The 17,013-nt window shown below is 37.8% G+C and overlaps 1 protein-coding gene across 2 annotated transcripts in view; it reads right to left on the bottom strand.

The window, feature by feature from the left end:
* CAMK4 (calcium/calmodulin dependent protein kinase IV) overlaps window positions 1-17,013 on the bottom strand; it is a 199,043-nt gene that overhangs the window by 55,050 nt on the left and 126,980 nt on the right. For both annotated transcript variants that reach the window (XM_050328440.1, XM_050328441.1), the window contains exon 5: window positions 4,460-4,532. In XM_050328440.1, coding sequence (XP_050184397.1) covers window positions 4,460-4,532 — 73 coding nt within the window. The remainder of the gene's footprint in view (window positions 1-4,459; window positions 4,533-17,013) is intronic.

Raw genomic sequence — 17,013 nt, 5'->3', positions numbered from 1 at the left:
TTTGAGATGACAAGGAAGGGAACAGAAGTGCAGCCATACAGTGAAGATTGAAATGGTAGAACATTTAAATAAGGTAGTAGAAACAGAGGGGATCCCACATATAACTTCAAAAAATGTTCCTATCTAGACAAGATAATGGCCAGTCATAAGAAAACAAACCATTGTAAAATATGATTGGAAATTAACTTAGAGACTGTTCTGATGAGTTCAAAACTACATATGGTAGATATGTTAGTAATTACCCTAATTTTAAAATTAAAATTTAAATAAAATGAAAAGAGTAATTTAACCCTCAAGCAGAAAGCTATGACTTTGACACTAATGCAGAATAGGCAAGAAGAAACAGGGCTTATATTTAGTGAAAAAGTTGAAACTACACTTAAAAATCAGAGTAATTTTCTTAAGTTTGACCCATCGAAAAATAGATATCTTTTCAAGAAGTGTGCAGTAGACTTTTTGAGAGCCACGTTTCAAGGATTATCTGAATGTCACAACATCAATTGCTCATTCTACAAAAATGGCTCAGGACATCTGCATGCAGAAATTCCTTATTACAAAACCAAACCAAACCAAACCAACAAAAAAACCCCTGCTACCAGGATAAGCATGCAAGACCACACTGTACATAACTCACCCTCAGAGAGGAGAGAAATGATGTGCTAAGATGGACTGCCTTCAAATGCATCCTCTTTTAGGAATGAAACTCACCCTGTTCTAAGACGTCAGGTAGCAACAAAACCTGTTCTGAATAGCACAGCAAAAGAGCTATAAAGATGATCACTGGTTTGACCTAGTTTTGCACAAACCTTTCATCTTACGAATGAAGCTATCTCCCAGCTTGAAGAACAGTGGAAGAATAATGGAAAAGGCAAAAGTGCAGAAGAGAGAGAAGAAAAAAAAGATAATTTGTTCCCCCATGGGCTGGGAACACCAAATCAGCTGTATGCAGCAGAAAGAAAAATTACTAAAAAGGATTAAATGAATGCAGAGGTCTACAAGACAGTACTGGGTTTGTTATTTTTTCTGATCTTGGGAGCACAGATGTTGGATATATTTATGATGGTTTGTGACATGAAGATTAGGATTAATTTTCTGTATTCTACTCTGCTTGATTAATTCTTGATAAGCCCATTAGAGGCAGGCTTACAGGTACCCAGCTATCACAAAAAACACACAGACCTGGAAGCTTTATGGATTTTCTTTTTAAGAATGTTAGTCCATTAGGTTTAACAATTTCAAAAGGAATTGAAAAAAAAATGCTTATGTGCTTTTAAAATCTCACTCTACACTTTTGATTAAATCCTTTAGACTTGTCTCAAAAGACCTTTGCTGTATAAAGATGTTACACTTCCTCATGTCAGTGATCCACTGAGAGGACAGATCCATAACTAGAGTAACAGCCCCTGAAAAGGGATTGATAAAACAATTAGTCCAAGAGGGCTCAGCAAAAGGAAGATTGAATGCTGTTTTTTCTAGGAGCATTTTATAAAAATTGCATATGTCAAAATGCCTATGGTGGTGCCATGAAGATGTTTGTTGGCATTATCAATTGTGTAAATTGTACCAATAAACCCAAATTTGGTTTTCAGAATTATTTATTTTGGATATATTATTCTGCTGTAGCAACATTTTCCAGTTTCTAACAATAATCCTATTCTGCTCACAAACACCATTCTGTCAAGTTTACTGCCCTAACCTATCACAGTACTTCAGTTGGTCTGCAAAGATCCCAAGCTGGGAATTACCACTTCCACAGCTCTCCAGCTTTGTCTTAGATGTTCAGTTTCAGCCATAAGCGCAGAAGTGGATATAGTTCATCCTAACTAGGGATCCAGTACAAGGATCCACGGAAATCCAAATTATTGCATACATATAAAGGTCAGCTTTTTAGTTTTCACACATCACTGTTCCATTGATTTCAGCCAAGCTATTACAACTCATAGAAACTGAAGATTTTCATCTAGTTTCTGGCTTTTAAAATGAAGAGCTGAAACACCTTCTGAAATATCTTTCAGCAAAACTTGATCATCATCTTGCTTTCTTTTTGGAAAGGAATGTTAAATAATGTAGAACTATCTTAACTGGGGCACTTCAACTGAAAAAAAAAGTTGGTCATAAAATAATAACCTCAACCAATTTTTAAAGCTTATACAAATGCATTATGCTGTGAACTAAAATACATAATTTAAATTTCTTTGGATAAGAGGGACTCAGTAAACATCAGATCATTCAGAAAGTAGCATGGTCTTGCAGTATGCGTAGTTAGTATATTAAACACCAGTTCTCACATTTTAGGGAGCCCCTGGTGGTCTAGTGGTTAAGGGCGCGGCGCTGTCACCGCCGAGGCCCGGGTTCGATTCCCGGTCAGGGACACTCCCAGGCAGATGGAGCTCGTTAGCAATCCATCTACGTCCTGAGGACCTCACTGCCACCGTCCAAGCTCACTTGGCTCCCGCAGATGAACTTTAGGATTAAAGGGTGGGCTCAGTTCTGCGCACACTGTGTCTCAGCTAAAAAAAAAATCGAACGCGCAGGCTGGAAGGTGTAAAGACCTTCCCCGGATCTTTGCTCGCGAAGACTGGCCATTATTTATCACATTTATTTGGTGTGAACAGGCTTACAAATAATACCAAACCATGACTTATAGCAGCTTTTTACATTGAGGTATTTTGTTACCATCCCAGGTAAATATGCCCAAATTGGCATGTTCCTTCTGATTAACTGAGTTATTGACGTAACCAATAATCTCCTCATCTCTAGACACCTTCCATAGAGGTCAGTCATGACCACCAGCCCATTCTCTGAACAGCTCCTCTGGCACTATCTCCTCGGATGATCTGTACAGATCTTTCAAATGAGCCCTCCAGGCTAACCTCTCTTTTCCCCATGTGATCAACAGCTGTGCTTTATTTAGAAAGGCTGACAGTCTGGAAACACGCCAAAAGTCAGGCAAGTTCCATCTGCACTACTTACACACCTCTGACTCCAAGATCACTGAAGTCTTTTTGCTACCTGGCTGCTTCACTCCAAAGCATCTTCATCTGCTGCTGACAGCCAACCAGAGCCACTGGATAAAATCCAAAATATCACCTGCTGACTGAAGTCAGACTGTCAGGCACAGCAGAAGACAAAATCTTTAGTATCTATCTCTCCTGAGGCCTTGAAAACATCTTAGTTTCACAAAGTAAAATTGCCTCTATATTGTTACTTGTCTGAAAGCCTTCGAGTATCCCAACAGGAATACTTTTTCCTTGTCCAACATGTTCCTTCTCTTCTGTACTGTAAGTGATTAGTGCTAGTATACAGACTAGATATTTGACAAATTAATTTCCTAAGTACTTTCCCAGCATATGATTGCTGCTTTGGAGAATGTTTGGTGTGAAATTAGATGGAAGAGCTACAAGTGACTAAAGTAGAACAGATAATGTACAGAAACATTTTATGTAGACACTAGAAGCCTTCATCTTCTTGCCTCAAGAATCTTTATACCTTTCTGAAAGTGACAAGTTGTGAAATAGTTGCACAAAAATTGCATGAAAATCAAAAAAAATATAGAGGAAGAAGGTGTATTAGAAACTGCATAAACTACTGGTACCAATTTTTATTCTGCTCTCTCTCAGTATTACTTTCATTCTGAACATGTATATGCAATATGAAGAGCAAAAAGAGTTGCTTTTTATTAGATATGTTCCAATCTACACTATGCATTTTTCACAGTAGTCCACACTTTGCATCATAGAATCATAGAACATCCTGAGTTGGAAGGGACCCACAAGGATCATCAAAGTCCAGCTCCCAGCACTACTCAGGGCAGCCCCTGGAATCACACCATGTGCCTGAGAGCATTGCCCAAACATGTCTTGAACTGTGGCAGGCTTGGTGCTGTGGCCACTTGCTTCCACAGAGCCTTTTTTTGTATAAGTGCTTCTCCATAGTGGCAAAACTTGTGACAGGTCACCTTAAGGCAAACAACTGCAAATGAAACATAACTATTTTCATGGTAATATTGTGCAGGAGTCTCTGACTTAAATTTTTGTGACTCTTCACACCAGCTAACAGATTCAGCTAATCTATTATCCTTTTAAGTTAGGATGAAAAGTAATGCATTCTCTTTTGTTTAAGGTTCCAAATAAATTACTGTGACATACTCATCAAAACAAAATGAGTGAAAGGCCATGCAAGTGTCAGTGACTTCAAATTACTTTGGGGGCTAGAACAGTGCTGAATTCCACAGCAGAGACTGGACAGAGCACACACTTCATCGTAACAGATGACTTAGAGCATTAAAAGTGTTACCATTCAAAGTCACTTCTTGCCCTTCAAAGTGCCACTACCTTGAAAAAATTCAATACACAATTAATTATAGGAGGGAACTTGTATAGATTGTCTCCAGTAAACTCTGCCTCTTTCACACTAAAGGTGAAAGATCAGGTGCTGAGCCTATGATGACAATACTCACAGCAACAGCCTCCAGGATTTGTTTAACAGCATCAGCAGCATCTCGTTCACTGTAGTAACCTTTCTCCACAATCCTACAGAAAAAAAAGGATTAAGCATTAAGGTAAAGAAACAGTGCAGGCAAAGGCTTCATTTCAAAAATGACATAGCAAGTAATCAAATTTAAATATGACTAGGACTCTAGAATGCCCCCAAAAGACTTAAAACCATCCTTTTTGCAATTCAAGTTACCCAGTTAAATTAATAACAGGAGGTAAAATATAAACTAAGTAAATGCTCATAATATGTACATATTTAGTTCAAAGGTTCTGGTTTAAAATACTCTCAGACAAAACCAGACATCCTTTAGGAACTGCTTTTTCACTTTTACATTTAACTTAGCTCCCCCCCCCCCTCGAATTTAACTAGCTCTTTATGAAACAAAATACACACAGAAATACACATAGATCTGAATTATTCAAGAGAAAGGGTTGGTGCAAAAAGTTATCCCTCAAGTGAAATGTGCTGAACAATTGCCTTTCCCCCTACCCCCTCCACTAGAAAACTGGGGATGCTGTAGTCAAAGAAAGATGGTTTCATTACAACTAAAACTTCCTTTTTCTTTCTTCTTAACATAAACAGCCAGTATGCTATGCTTACTTTGTATAGATGAGATGTGATAGCTTTTATAGATTACTAATAAAAGCCGGACTGCAAAGATGCAATGAAGAAATAGTTTATTATAAAAGCAATAAAAACAAGCAAGAAAGATTGGTGGACCGGGCTGTATGCTCTGTGGCAAAAGCAACCCCGAAATGTTAATTTCTCCTCCTTTTGTACCATTTTGGCTTTGTATTTTGCAATCCTGAGGTCCAGAGAGTGCATGCATGAGTTTCAGTAGCTGCTGGGGCTGAAGCTTCACTGTGGATCTTATCTTGTCCCTGCGTCAAAATCAGACATAAGATGTGTATTGGGATGAGGATTTTACCAGGAAAGTTTATTCTGTTTCATTCCTGGAAGAAGGATTACTTTATCTCAGAGTTTTTTCTTGAGTTACTGGAAGGGCTATTTATTTGTTAGGTAATCCAGTTACCTTAAGAAAAGATTGTATATTCTCTTGTCTGTCTTTAGGTTGGGATTTCCTGGCAAACAGAGTCATATGTTTTACTGGAAAAAGGAGGTTTGTTACCAAAAAAGAAATATACCATTTTATTACAGAAAGAAAGAATACAGAAAGTTATGATTACAGAGAAATTACAAGTATTCAATTAATTCATTACAATAGCCTGGTTTTGTAATGCTGACCATGTGCTACTTAGGGGGAGTTCAACAATGTTTATGAGTTCTGAAGGTCCTGAAAATCCAGTATTCTTTTCTCCCTTTGCTTTTACATCAGTTCAGTCTTGCAAAATAAAGAAACCTTCAACTTTCTTCTTTAATATTATCTCCTTGGAACCTTACTATGATGAAAACACTAAGTTCTCCAAGAACTACCATTAGATAATGAAACATTATAAATGTAAAGTGTAGTTAAACAGAGTCAGCAGAAGATACAAACTTGCACAATTACACATGAGAAGTTAATAAAAAAAGGATCTATCATTAAGATGTACCATATTACGATTATGACACCCAATAGTCTTTTTAATATTGTTTTTAACTGTGCACAGTATTTGTGAACTACAATAATTCTCCCCCAAAGACTTACTTTAAAGAAAAAGAATAGCCAGGCCTTGTAGAAACAGAACCAGTGGTGCCTATGAAACATTTTTTGAAATTATGTCCTTCAAGAAGACAAGCCAGTTTTACAAAACAATATCCTAAAACTCCCATGAAGCAATACAGCAAGAAACTTGTATTATCTGAAGTCAAAAGTCACTGGAAAGACCTTCTGTCTAAGGGTCAAAAAAAACATCTCTGATAGCAAGAAGCCTATACTTCTTTCTCCCCACTGCTCCTGTTTTGCAGTAACTTTTTGTCACTTACTTTCTCTGAGAAAACAGGTTCTATTGAGTTGCCATTAGTGCACCTCCTCAGGGCTTCACAAAAGCTAATGGGAAGGGTGTTGACTAATGTACATATGAAAAGCACTACTACACACTCATTAGAAGATCAGGTGCAATAAGAAACAACACAAAGATAGTATTCCAACAGAAACCGATGCAACAAGCTGCAACAAGCGTGCCACTGTGGAAAATAGTCTATTCAGGAATATTCCTCAATGGCTCCAATTGCTTTACCTTAACATTCATTATGTTCACAGATAACCAAGTGTACTGATGTGGCATCAGTAGCAGCAAGTAATTCCTCTCGAGCAGGTCTTCTATTTCACCATGATTTCTCAGCTGCATAATTCCTTGGCCTTATTTCTAGCTTTTTTTTTTTTTTTTTCTTTTTGGCAGCCCTTTAGCTATCATCACATATGTGCTGCTTTAACACCTTTGCTTTTTTTTTTTTTTGTGCCTCTCTGCTCTGGTCATCTGTTTGAACTCTTAGGGAGAGCTTTACTGGAAGTTATCACCACAAGGTTAAAACAAAGCAAAGTTTATCTCATTGAGACATTATGTTAGGCTTTTAGCCTGAAGTATAGGAAAGAGGTTACAAAAATTATAAATTACACAATAGAATGTTACATTATACTTGAAGGTAATATTCCTCCTTAGCTATTTCAGGCTGAATTATCCTCTATTCGATTACATGGTGAGACCTGAATCCCAATGATGCTTAGTTCTTTGCCCCTCCCCCACCTCACACCCCAAATATACTGGTTTTGCTTCCTCCTCCTTTTAAACTCAAGTAAAGTACGTAGTGTCAACCAGACGTACCTGTCTGTAGTATCCCCCCTGCCCATGCATTGAGCCCAATTGTGCACCTGACTTCAGTGACATACGAGGCAGGTTTTAAGGTTTCAACAGGATTTCCAGTTCTCTTACTCACATATATGACTAAGATCAGACAAATATGAAGCAATGCAGTTACAATTCAATTTACATTTCTCCCCTAATCCAACAAATTTCTTATTTTACAGTATAATCTTTTTTTCTATCTTTTTCAAACAGATAAACCAAGGGAAGGAAAAAAAAAACCAACCATCTTTCAAATGCAGTCTACTTCTTTGTATTTTTCTGCATTCAACAAAACCAAAGAAAAGATGAGGCTCTGAGCTTTTTGCCAATGCTCAACCAATGCAGAAATGAAAACCACTTGTTACCTGACCACTGGAAATGAGACATCAAAGAGATGCTTCAGACTATCCTCTTGCTGACCTCAAGAGGAGCCCACCCTGACTTAGACAGTATGCAAGGGCAAGGATAGCACACTGCTTTCATTATTTACATTAAATACGCAGCAGAAGAACCCCACAGACACTGTAGATAAAACCTTTGTAAATTTACACTTTAAAGTAAATAAATGTAATGAAGCGTGGGTTCATATTTCAGGAGAGTAATGAAAACCAACTGTAGAATTATTGTGCAATGCACTTGACCCATCCTCTAATGTGAAAAACATACACTGTCAGGCCAATTACAGGTTATGTCACATGCAGTTAACTTTCCAGTTTTCCAGATGTCTAGAAATAGGAGTTATTGAGAATAGATATCTAATTATAAATAATAATCTAGCCAACAGAAAACCTACTCTTCTGTAACAGTAATAAATGAAAAAGGTCATATTCCTTTCTAAAGATGAAAATTTATCTCTAAGGGTACTCTACGTTAGAACTAAAAGCTGGTTATTACACAATAAGGAAGAGTACTGAACAAAGATTATCATGTAGTTTGGGTCATGTAGTAATGCTGGGGGATCATCTGCATATCTATTTCTTGCATCCTCCCTGTAATAGTTTACGTAAGACAAATGGTAGGTGTGCCAGTTTGCTTTTTTTATAACAACACTCCTACCTGAGATGATCAAAGCTTCTTTGCAAGGGTTTTTCAGTTTTAACTTGCAGATTAACAATGACTCATTGCTCTTTTTTTCCCCACAATGGGAAGGAAACTTGCAAAAATGTCTTATTTTGTTATTATTGAAGCAAACCCAACTATTTATAGCTAGTTTGCAGAATGATCTTTAAGAAAACCATGGTTGGAAGTAGATTAAACCTTTGCTGAGAGGACAGAAAGAACAGCAACAATAAGGAACTAATTAAATACTCTTTTTGATATGCAAATGAAAGAGCCAGGTAGACCAAAAGAGTGGTTGAGAGAAAAACTGAGGAAAACACCTGGGAATCCAGAAATACTTGAAGTCAAACAAAACCAAAAAAAAAAGCTTTGAAAAACACTGAATTTTGTGCCACAAGGATCCAGGAAATTGAAGACAAAAATTCAAAATAAAGATATTCTAAAGCAAGCAAAAATGAAGTGCTGGTTTGTGCAGAATCACTTTTTCATTTATGCTTATGTGCACACACATTGAAATATGATGATTCAGTTGTTTACACTTGCATATGGCAAGACACACGTTTAACAAAGCAACCACTGATGGACATCAAACTATAGGTCTCCTAAAACACCACCTACTTCAATCTAGTCTTTCCAAGCTCACATGAAGGAATTTGGGACAAATCTTCCTCATTCCATACAGAGGAGCAGCAAAGTACTTCCCAAGGGTCCCTCTTCCCTGCCCCTTCCCACTACCTGCAAAGATGGAGATGCCCTTTCATAAGAGCCCCAGTCCCCAGGGTGCTGAGATGCATCTCTGCCTCCCTGCAGGGTCTGACCATCCAGCAGAAACCACTCCTCGGCTGCACCACCAAAGTAACTGTAATGCTCTCAGCTGCTTCTGACATTCATAGGTGGAAAAGCCTTGTCAAGTAATGGAGCTGTAACAAATTTAGTGGAGGGTAAAACCACCCTTAGCACCCCCCTGCCCGGCAAGCCCGTGGAAATGGTATAATGTCTCTCTTGTGATGCACGCTCTCCCTGTAGACAGTGGGTAACTGGAATTTTGGCAGCTTCCACATGATCAAACACATGTATGTGTTCAAGTGTTTCATAATTTGCAGCAATCCCTGCCAACATTAAATCAGCCTTTCTAACACCTCTGTTCCCTGTGAGCATTGCAAGATTTCCTGCAATATAAATTCTTCAGTTTTGAAGATGGTTTTCAGTGTAGTCTCTCCACCATAGAATTTCAGAACTTGCTTTGTTGCTTATAATGTTTCCATTATGTGTAACTTCATCCATCCACATCAGCAGATGCATAAGCTCTTCTGCATCTGCATAAATGCTCGCCACACCCTTGCAACAAGCAGTATAATTTGGGAACACTGTGTAATGGATTTTACTCCTTTTGGGGCATTCTTCTTAGGACTTGGTACTATGTTTTAATCCACTGTGTATAAATGTACTGAAAGCAGTGGGATATCCCAGTAAAGGGACGTAAGTAGTGGCCACACTTATTCTGCAGATACTTCATTACTGGTAGGAACAACAACAACAAACACAAAACAAAACAAAACCAAAACCAAACAAAAAAAAAAGGGGGAAGAGTGTAGTCCTGCTAAATTAAACTAAACAAATGGGATCTGAAAATCACTGAGGAAAGAGATGGAGAACCCAACATGTGATTTTAGAATCAATTTTCAGGGGAACATTAAAATTATATTAATACACAATTTTACAGTTGACTAGAACATGTGTCTGGGGATTAAAGACAAGTATGTCAAGCAAATGGAAACAACCTCTTACAAGAACAAACAAGTGAACATTTCAGAGAAGGAAAGGACTAAGTTTTGGGAATGCTTTTTCAGTGAGTAACAAAATAAAGGGCCAGCTCTTTCCAAGTCCAGCAAGAGAAACAGCACTTGCACAGTGCAGTAGTAAGAAAAGAAATCAAAGCCACCTACCTTGAGCAAGGAGAGGACTCATTCAGTGCCAGAGGATGCTAGACTGGGATAGTTACTGATGGCACACTCCTCATGGTGCAAGCTTGCCTATACCTTAAATCCTCAATCAGCACTTGCTGCTGCCATAACAGTGAGACCTCTCAGCTAGTACTGAGGAAGGCTCTTGATCCTTCCCCAGGCAGCACAGCCCACAGAGCCACTCTAGGCCTTCCACTGGAGCAACTCCTGAAATCTGCAATTGAGGGCACTGGGGGTGGAAGAAATAAGACAGAAGAGGAGCAAAACAGCACAAGAAATGGGTTCTTTTACCGGCTCCCCGATCCTGAAACTAAGGCTTCTTTTTCTTTTGTTTTTCTTGGGTATTAGAATGAAGTGCAATGAATATTCCTGAGATTTTAAACACAAGCTGTTCTCACAAATCCCAGTGATCCAGAAAATTTGAAACCTTAACACTTTAAAAAATTCACTTTTTCCTCCCCCATGTACATGTACTAGTTATCCTATTTTTAGCTTTTCTTCTCTGCTTCCCTCCCACACGGACCACCCTACCCATACTCCAATTTTGCCTGAAGTGTGAGTAGGTAAAGTCTGTTTCTTACTACCCTTACCTCAGATTGGTAAGTGTATTTAGTTTTATGCTAATTAATCTAAACAGCTACTCTAAAACTTACAATATTTACCCATCATTTAATATTGTTGCTATAAATACTATTTCTCTACAATGTGCAGTTGGTAGCACTTGAGTATTAGCTGAATTTAGAAACATGTAATGTGACTTGCAAAAGTCCTGCTAAATCTATATAGCCATTGAAAAAAATTAAATTTATTATTACTTCCTCAGTTCCTAATGTTGTTTCTCTTTCTTTAAGCAATTTGCGTTTTAGACTATTCTTTATAAACATCTTGACATCAATAAAAGCCATCACTGTTTTTAGGGTCTTTTTCGTTCTGCCTCTACCTGGCTTTTACTCAAAACCCTTGCACCACTTCTTAGCTGTGAGCTGCATCACATTACATCATCTACCATCTCAGACAAGGCACTGGCCTATATAAATACAAATTCTGTTCCAATGCCACTATGTGCTAACAGTTAAAATACTATTTGGTCCTACATAATAAATGGTAATTTATCTAAAATATTTTGGTTGTCATGGAGATTTTTTCTGACCTATTCACTTAATTCTTATGTAAATTCTTGTATTTAATTAAAATGAAATTAGAAGATTTCAACAAGCTAAAGTGAGACTGAAAAGTAGTAGAAATAGAAAAAGAAAATGACATCACTCTACTCAATAGCAAAATGGTTTCCACACAGGACAATTTCTCAATGAATGATTCACAGATATATTGGCTCATGTTTGTACTGAGGTGATTCCAATTCCTTGTTGCTCTGATGCATTTGTTTAGTTAAAAATAAAGTTTCCCTTGTAAATATTTGTGTATTTGCCATCCTACAGAATTGAAGAGCGATAAAATATTTTTAAAAGTAGCTCTATTTCAGTTTGCTGATTCTCTTGTTCTACAACCATTTTCATATTGCGAAGCAGACTAGCTGTTACTATCTCTAATGACTCAAACTGCCTATTCCCTATCTGAAGGATAATGGAAAATGCATACCTGGGTTTGGATCTGACTTCAAGTCAAACAAACTAGAAGTTTTTCTTCAATACTCTGTTTAGAAATGAAATGTAGCCATTCAGAAAAACTCCTTTCTTTCTGTTCTTATTAAGGAAGAGGCACTTTCTAATAAACGTGGCATGCAGGAGCATTAGAGGAAGATTGTGTATTTCTTGTATCTCGTACTGGGGTTTGTTTTCCCCTCTAACTTCCCACTTCCAACTCATCATTTCTATAGCACCCACCAAATTAGACAAGTTGACCTTTCAGGAGCTTAATTTCACAAGACATTTTAAAAAAATAATAGTCCTTGTTTCTAGAGGTCATGAAGCTGCAGTGCTCATTAAGTGGCTGCTCAAACTCCTCCCTGAAACAAAAGTTTCTGTGTTAACTGTGTGAGGCAATGCAACAAATTGAATAACTGCAGCATGTCACAGCTCCTGTCTGGGCAACTGAGGGGGGGAAAAATGAAGGACCACTGAGAACTTGAAAAAGAGGCAGTGGCTTGGGGAGGGGAAGAGAATTGCGCTGAAGGGACTGATGAAGCTGCCCTGCCAACCACTGCTGAGACTTAAATTGGATTTCTTCATCTAGCTGAGAGCACCACAATATGAGAAAGATGTGGAAATGTGGAGGAAATCCAATAGACAGTAACAGACACACAGAAAACATAACTGGGGACAAAAGATTGCAGGAGCTGACAAAATACAGTCTTCCCCAGTCTTCCACTGCATGACAGTTTGCTATAAAATTTGATATAGAGAATAAAATAATCACCTTCTTTCTACCTGCTAGTGACAAACAAATAATCCAAATTTGCAGATAAAAAGTTTTTCCTGATATTGACACTGAATCTAATCTGGAGAGTCACTGGAATAGCTTACACAAGAAGACTACAGAAGTGTTTAAGAAATAAAACCCAAAGACCTGGATGCCCACATGTGGTTGAAAAATACTACTTGAGCTCTGGTGACCAGCTCCACTCCTCCGTGCCAAACCAGCACAGTTGTAGCTGCCACAACATTTTAAACCCATTTCCCTGGGGCTTGCTCTGGCACATCATCTACTTCCCAATAAGAGTGAAACAACTGACCATCAACTTTTGAAACTGGGCACAGCTTGAACAACAGAGATTGTACTTATATTCCTCTGTGTCTCAGTTCACAAGGGGATTCACATCATGCAGTTGTTCCATTCAGGATTATTCCAAGTTCAACCCTTCCAGTCCCCCTTTGGTGGCCCTGGCCTCTTTCACAGTGCCTGGATCTGTGATACATTCCATATACATATTCCTTATGTATATACATCTGTATGTATGTACGTGTGTGTGTGTGTGTGTGTGTGTGTGTATGTATATGTAGGGTACAGCTATGTAGGCTGTAGGTTTATATACCTCGACTTGTCACCTGCACAGAGCTGTTAAAACCTCTCTACATTTCAAACAAATATGAAAGTTAAACACGGTAATAATTAGGGAATTCAGCTAAGCCTCAATCGACTTTCTATTTAATTTAACAGGTGTATCCCTCCTAGTTCGTCTGGCATCCAGACTATGTATATCTATATTTACAGTGGTGAGGTTGTGGCAGAAAACACAATGCTTATGTCAGAAATGCTGTAATCATAGGAACTTTAAATATTAACAACACCTAACAAACTGAAGAGCTTCAGAGGTACTGATGCGTCCAACTTACAAAAGGCTTTCCCAGTCACCAGAGTGACAGAAAATTAGGAACTGAACACAAAAAAAGGGTAAAGGCATTATCACAACTCTACAACAAGGAAATATTGGGGTTTATCATTACTGAAGCTAAATTCTGGAGAAACTAAATGCCATCAAGGAGCAGTTTCACCAGAGCTGTTTTTGTCTTGTCTTCCCATTTCAGAGAATAGGTCATAGCTGATACAGTCAAGTCACCAATGTCTTTTTATTTTTGCCAGTCCTGAGTGAGGGGACAGTAACATGGTCATATGAAGCAGAGAGTCTGTGCTGGTTTAAAAGTAAACCAGCTGGAGAAATGAACCCAAGAGAGTTTACAAATCAGACTTACAATTTACTAAAAAAGATTACAATAAACACAATGATACAGAGAAAAACTGGTTTTAATTCACAAAAGCAGACAAATAACCCAGCACCCTGGGACCAGAACAGAACAGTGCTTCTTGGTCCCCATGCTGAGCAACACGTGGTGAAGGAAAACGAAAAGGAAACCTGTTGGTCTGGATGATATTTGCAGTTCTGTGGAAGTTCTGGTCCTTCTCTGGATATGACAAGTGGTACCAGCATTTCAAAAGCCCAAAGCCTATCTATGCTCAAGTTCAGGTGGGAATGCCCAGTTTCAAAATGAGTGATTTAACTCTGTGAGTCATGGGATATTTTTGAGATCTTTGATGGTCTGAGTGTTGCAGCTGCCTATTATGCCAGCCCATTGTGGCCCATTAGCAGAGATGATCCCTCAGGTTGGATATGAAGGTGTTAATGCCGGCCAGGAGCTGAGTCACTGTGTGAAAACAAAGAACACTCCCCTGACTCGCAGGGTTTCTCTTTCAGCTTGTAGCCTGAGGTGTCAAGTGTGCTCTGGGGAGCTGCTGCAAAAAATCCATTATTAGTAGTCCATCAGAAATTACGGAGAGCGTGTAGCATACACAGTTTTGGTTATACCCACATAGTGATAAACTGGTCCTAGACCCCGTAATTAGAACAGAGTCCAAAGGACTTCTCTGACCCCTGTTCAGAAGACAGGTTACCATCCCATAATAAGACCAGAACACTGAGGCAAATAAAAGACGTTATTCTGACACTAACTAATAAAAGGCTCCCAGTTAAGTGACTGATTAATTCCTTGACTCTTTTTGATGTCCCTTAACAATTCTAATTTTCAAAAGCACAAAAAAAAGGTGAGTGAAAAGCCTGGGAAGGCTTCACTAATTTTTGTCTGTAAGAGGCAACAATTCCTACCTCTCTTAGAAAGGCAAGTTCTTTAGAACAATTAATATTTTTGTTAATATACACTCCATTTGTTAATGTATATTCCAAGAAGAGAATATCAGCTTGAACCTATGTCTCAGTGGAAATTACGTGAAATTTGAAATGGAAGTGACTCAAGAGACTGTCAGCTGTAATTGCTATTTTTAAACACTGGTGCACTTAATAATAAGATGAAAGAAGAAATAAAGAGTCTGTGGTCGAGATGCCAAAGTACAGTCAAGGACAATTTATGGATTGACATTATTATTTGAAGCAGAAAAAAGAAAGACTCCAACACAAACTATTCTTAGCAATCTGCAAATATTCAGAATAAAACGAAGTTCAAGTAGAGTTGATTTTTTTTTGCTGGAATTAATATTTGTAAAAGTGATTCAGATGAAAGGCAATAGATATGAATAGAACCTAAATGGAATAAACCAACTTCAACTAAAGTTAGCCCATAAAAACAAAGGTCAGACTTCACTGTGCTACAACAGCTATTACTGCCTGTAATAATACAGAGGTTAATTGCTAGAAGCAAAGCCAAATGAACAAAGAGACCAAAAATCTGATGAAATACACAAAGAAAGCCAAAGTTAACAGTACTAAGAAATTAAATTTAAGTAAAAAATTCCACCACTAGTCTGTCACTCTCTTTGTCTTTCTTTGTCACAAGCTCTTTGTCAGTCCTCATTTACTGGGTTTGCAAAAACTGTCATGTAAACTGGCAATAAATATTTTAATTTACACAGACTTCTCCAATTTAGTTTAGAGTTGTATTTATTTTGAGTGAGGTGATATGTCAGGGTATGACTTCCAATGTGATTTATGGAGTCTGGGAAAGAGTTTTCGTTTCATAAATACAACCAAAACCAATCTGATTTCAGCTGTATTAGCTCAGATGTGTAACTGATATGTTTGTTTGAATTTATGTCCTTTTGGATAACCCAACTGAAAGAGAGTTCATTTTAGCACAATAACACAGGTGACTTGACAGTAATGTTAAATATGATAAAGGAAGTGAATAATTTCACTACCCAGAACTTTTATGTTAAGAGTTGCTTGAAACCAACAGCAAGCCAACAATGAAATACGATTCTAGAAAACCAGTCGGATCTTGGGTACTTATAAAATCATCTTCATCATAAGGGGGATGTTTACATGAAAGAACTTACTTATCTGCAACTCAAACATACTCAATAGAAGAATGAACCTCTGGGATGGCAGAAAAAGAGAGCAATAAAGTAGTTGATATAAAAAATACCAGCACATTACAGGAATTAGCAGTAGCAGCAATGAGGGTGTTTAGAGCAAGGAGAACAGTAGTGTATGTGTCATACAAACACAGAGTAAAGAGTATACACAAGGCCTCTCTGTTGATCAGAACATTTTCTTCAAGTATGATAAAACAATGTAAGGACTCAAAAGATTAAACATGAGAGGGGAATCTGACCTAAGGTAGAAAGCTAAATTTACCCTCACCAAAACTCAGAGGGCAGCCATTGCATAGCACAAAGCAATCCTTCAGCCCAGCTGAGAAGGGGTTTGATGCTTAAATGGAGTCACTAGTGCAAAACATCTTGGCTGCATATTTCTATTTAATTATTTTTAATTTAAGTTTAGAGTGAAGTAATAATCCTATTGCTAGCTGAAGAGTTGAAAATAATTTTTTATGGTTTCTTGTTTCATTAGTTGTTTCATGTTTTTTCCAAATTACAAATCAGAGAGATCTGTATTGACAAGTTCCAGTTCAGTTGTAAATGGAGTAGAGGAGGATGCTGAGTTCAGATCTCCGCAGTATTGGTGCTCAGTAGTAGCATCACAAAGGGACACAGCAATTCAACTAAGTGACTTAATGACTTTGCGTCTTGTTAGAGTGGCAGACAGTTTATCCTAGCTGTCCAAACTACTGGATCAGGAATTCAATTTTTTTGAAAAGATCAATCTGACAGCTCAAATCCCATAATCACTGCTGAGTATACAGCACAGAATGTTGAAAATGTCATAATATTAAATCCTGGTTCCGTTAAATAATGCAGTTCCCCATTCTGGATCCCATGAAGTCTTTTCAATTATACCACAGAGATGTTTGCTCAGAAACCAACAATTTCACTGACATATTTGTGTTTTCCCTTAGCAA

The sequence above is a fragment of the Myiozetetes cayanensis genome, unplaced genomic scaffold, assembly GCF_022539395.1.
Source record: "Myiozetetes cayanensis isolate MyiCay16 unplaced genomic scaffold, myiCay2020 scf4, whole genome shotgun sequence".
Lineage (NCBI taxonomy): Eukaryota > Metazoa > Chordata > Aves > Passeriformes > Tyrannidae > Myiozetetes > Myiozetetes cayanensis.
This window is presented reverse-complemented; position numbering and strand designations above follow the sequence as displayed.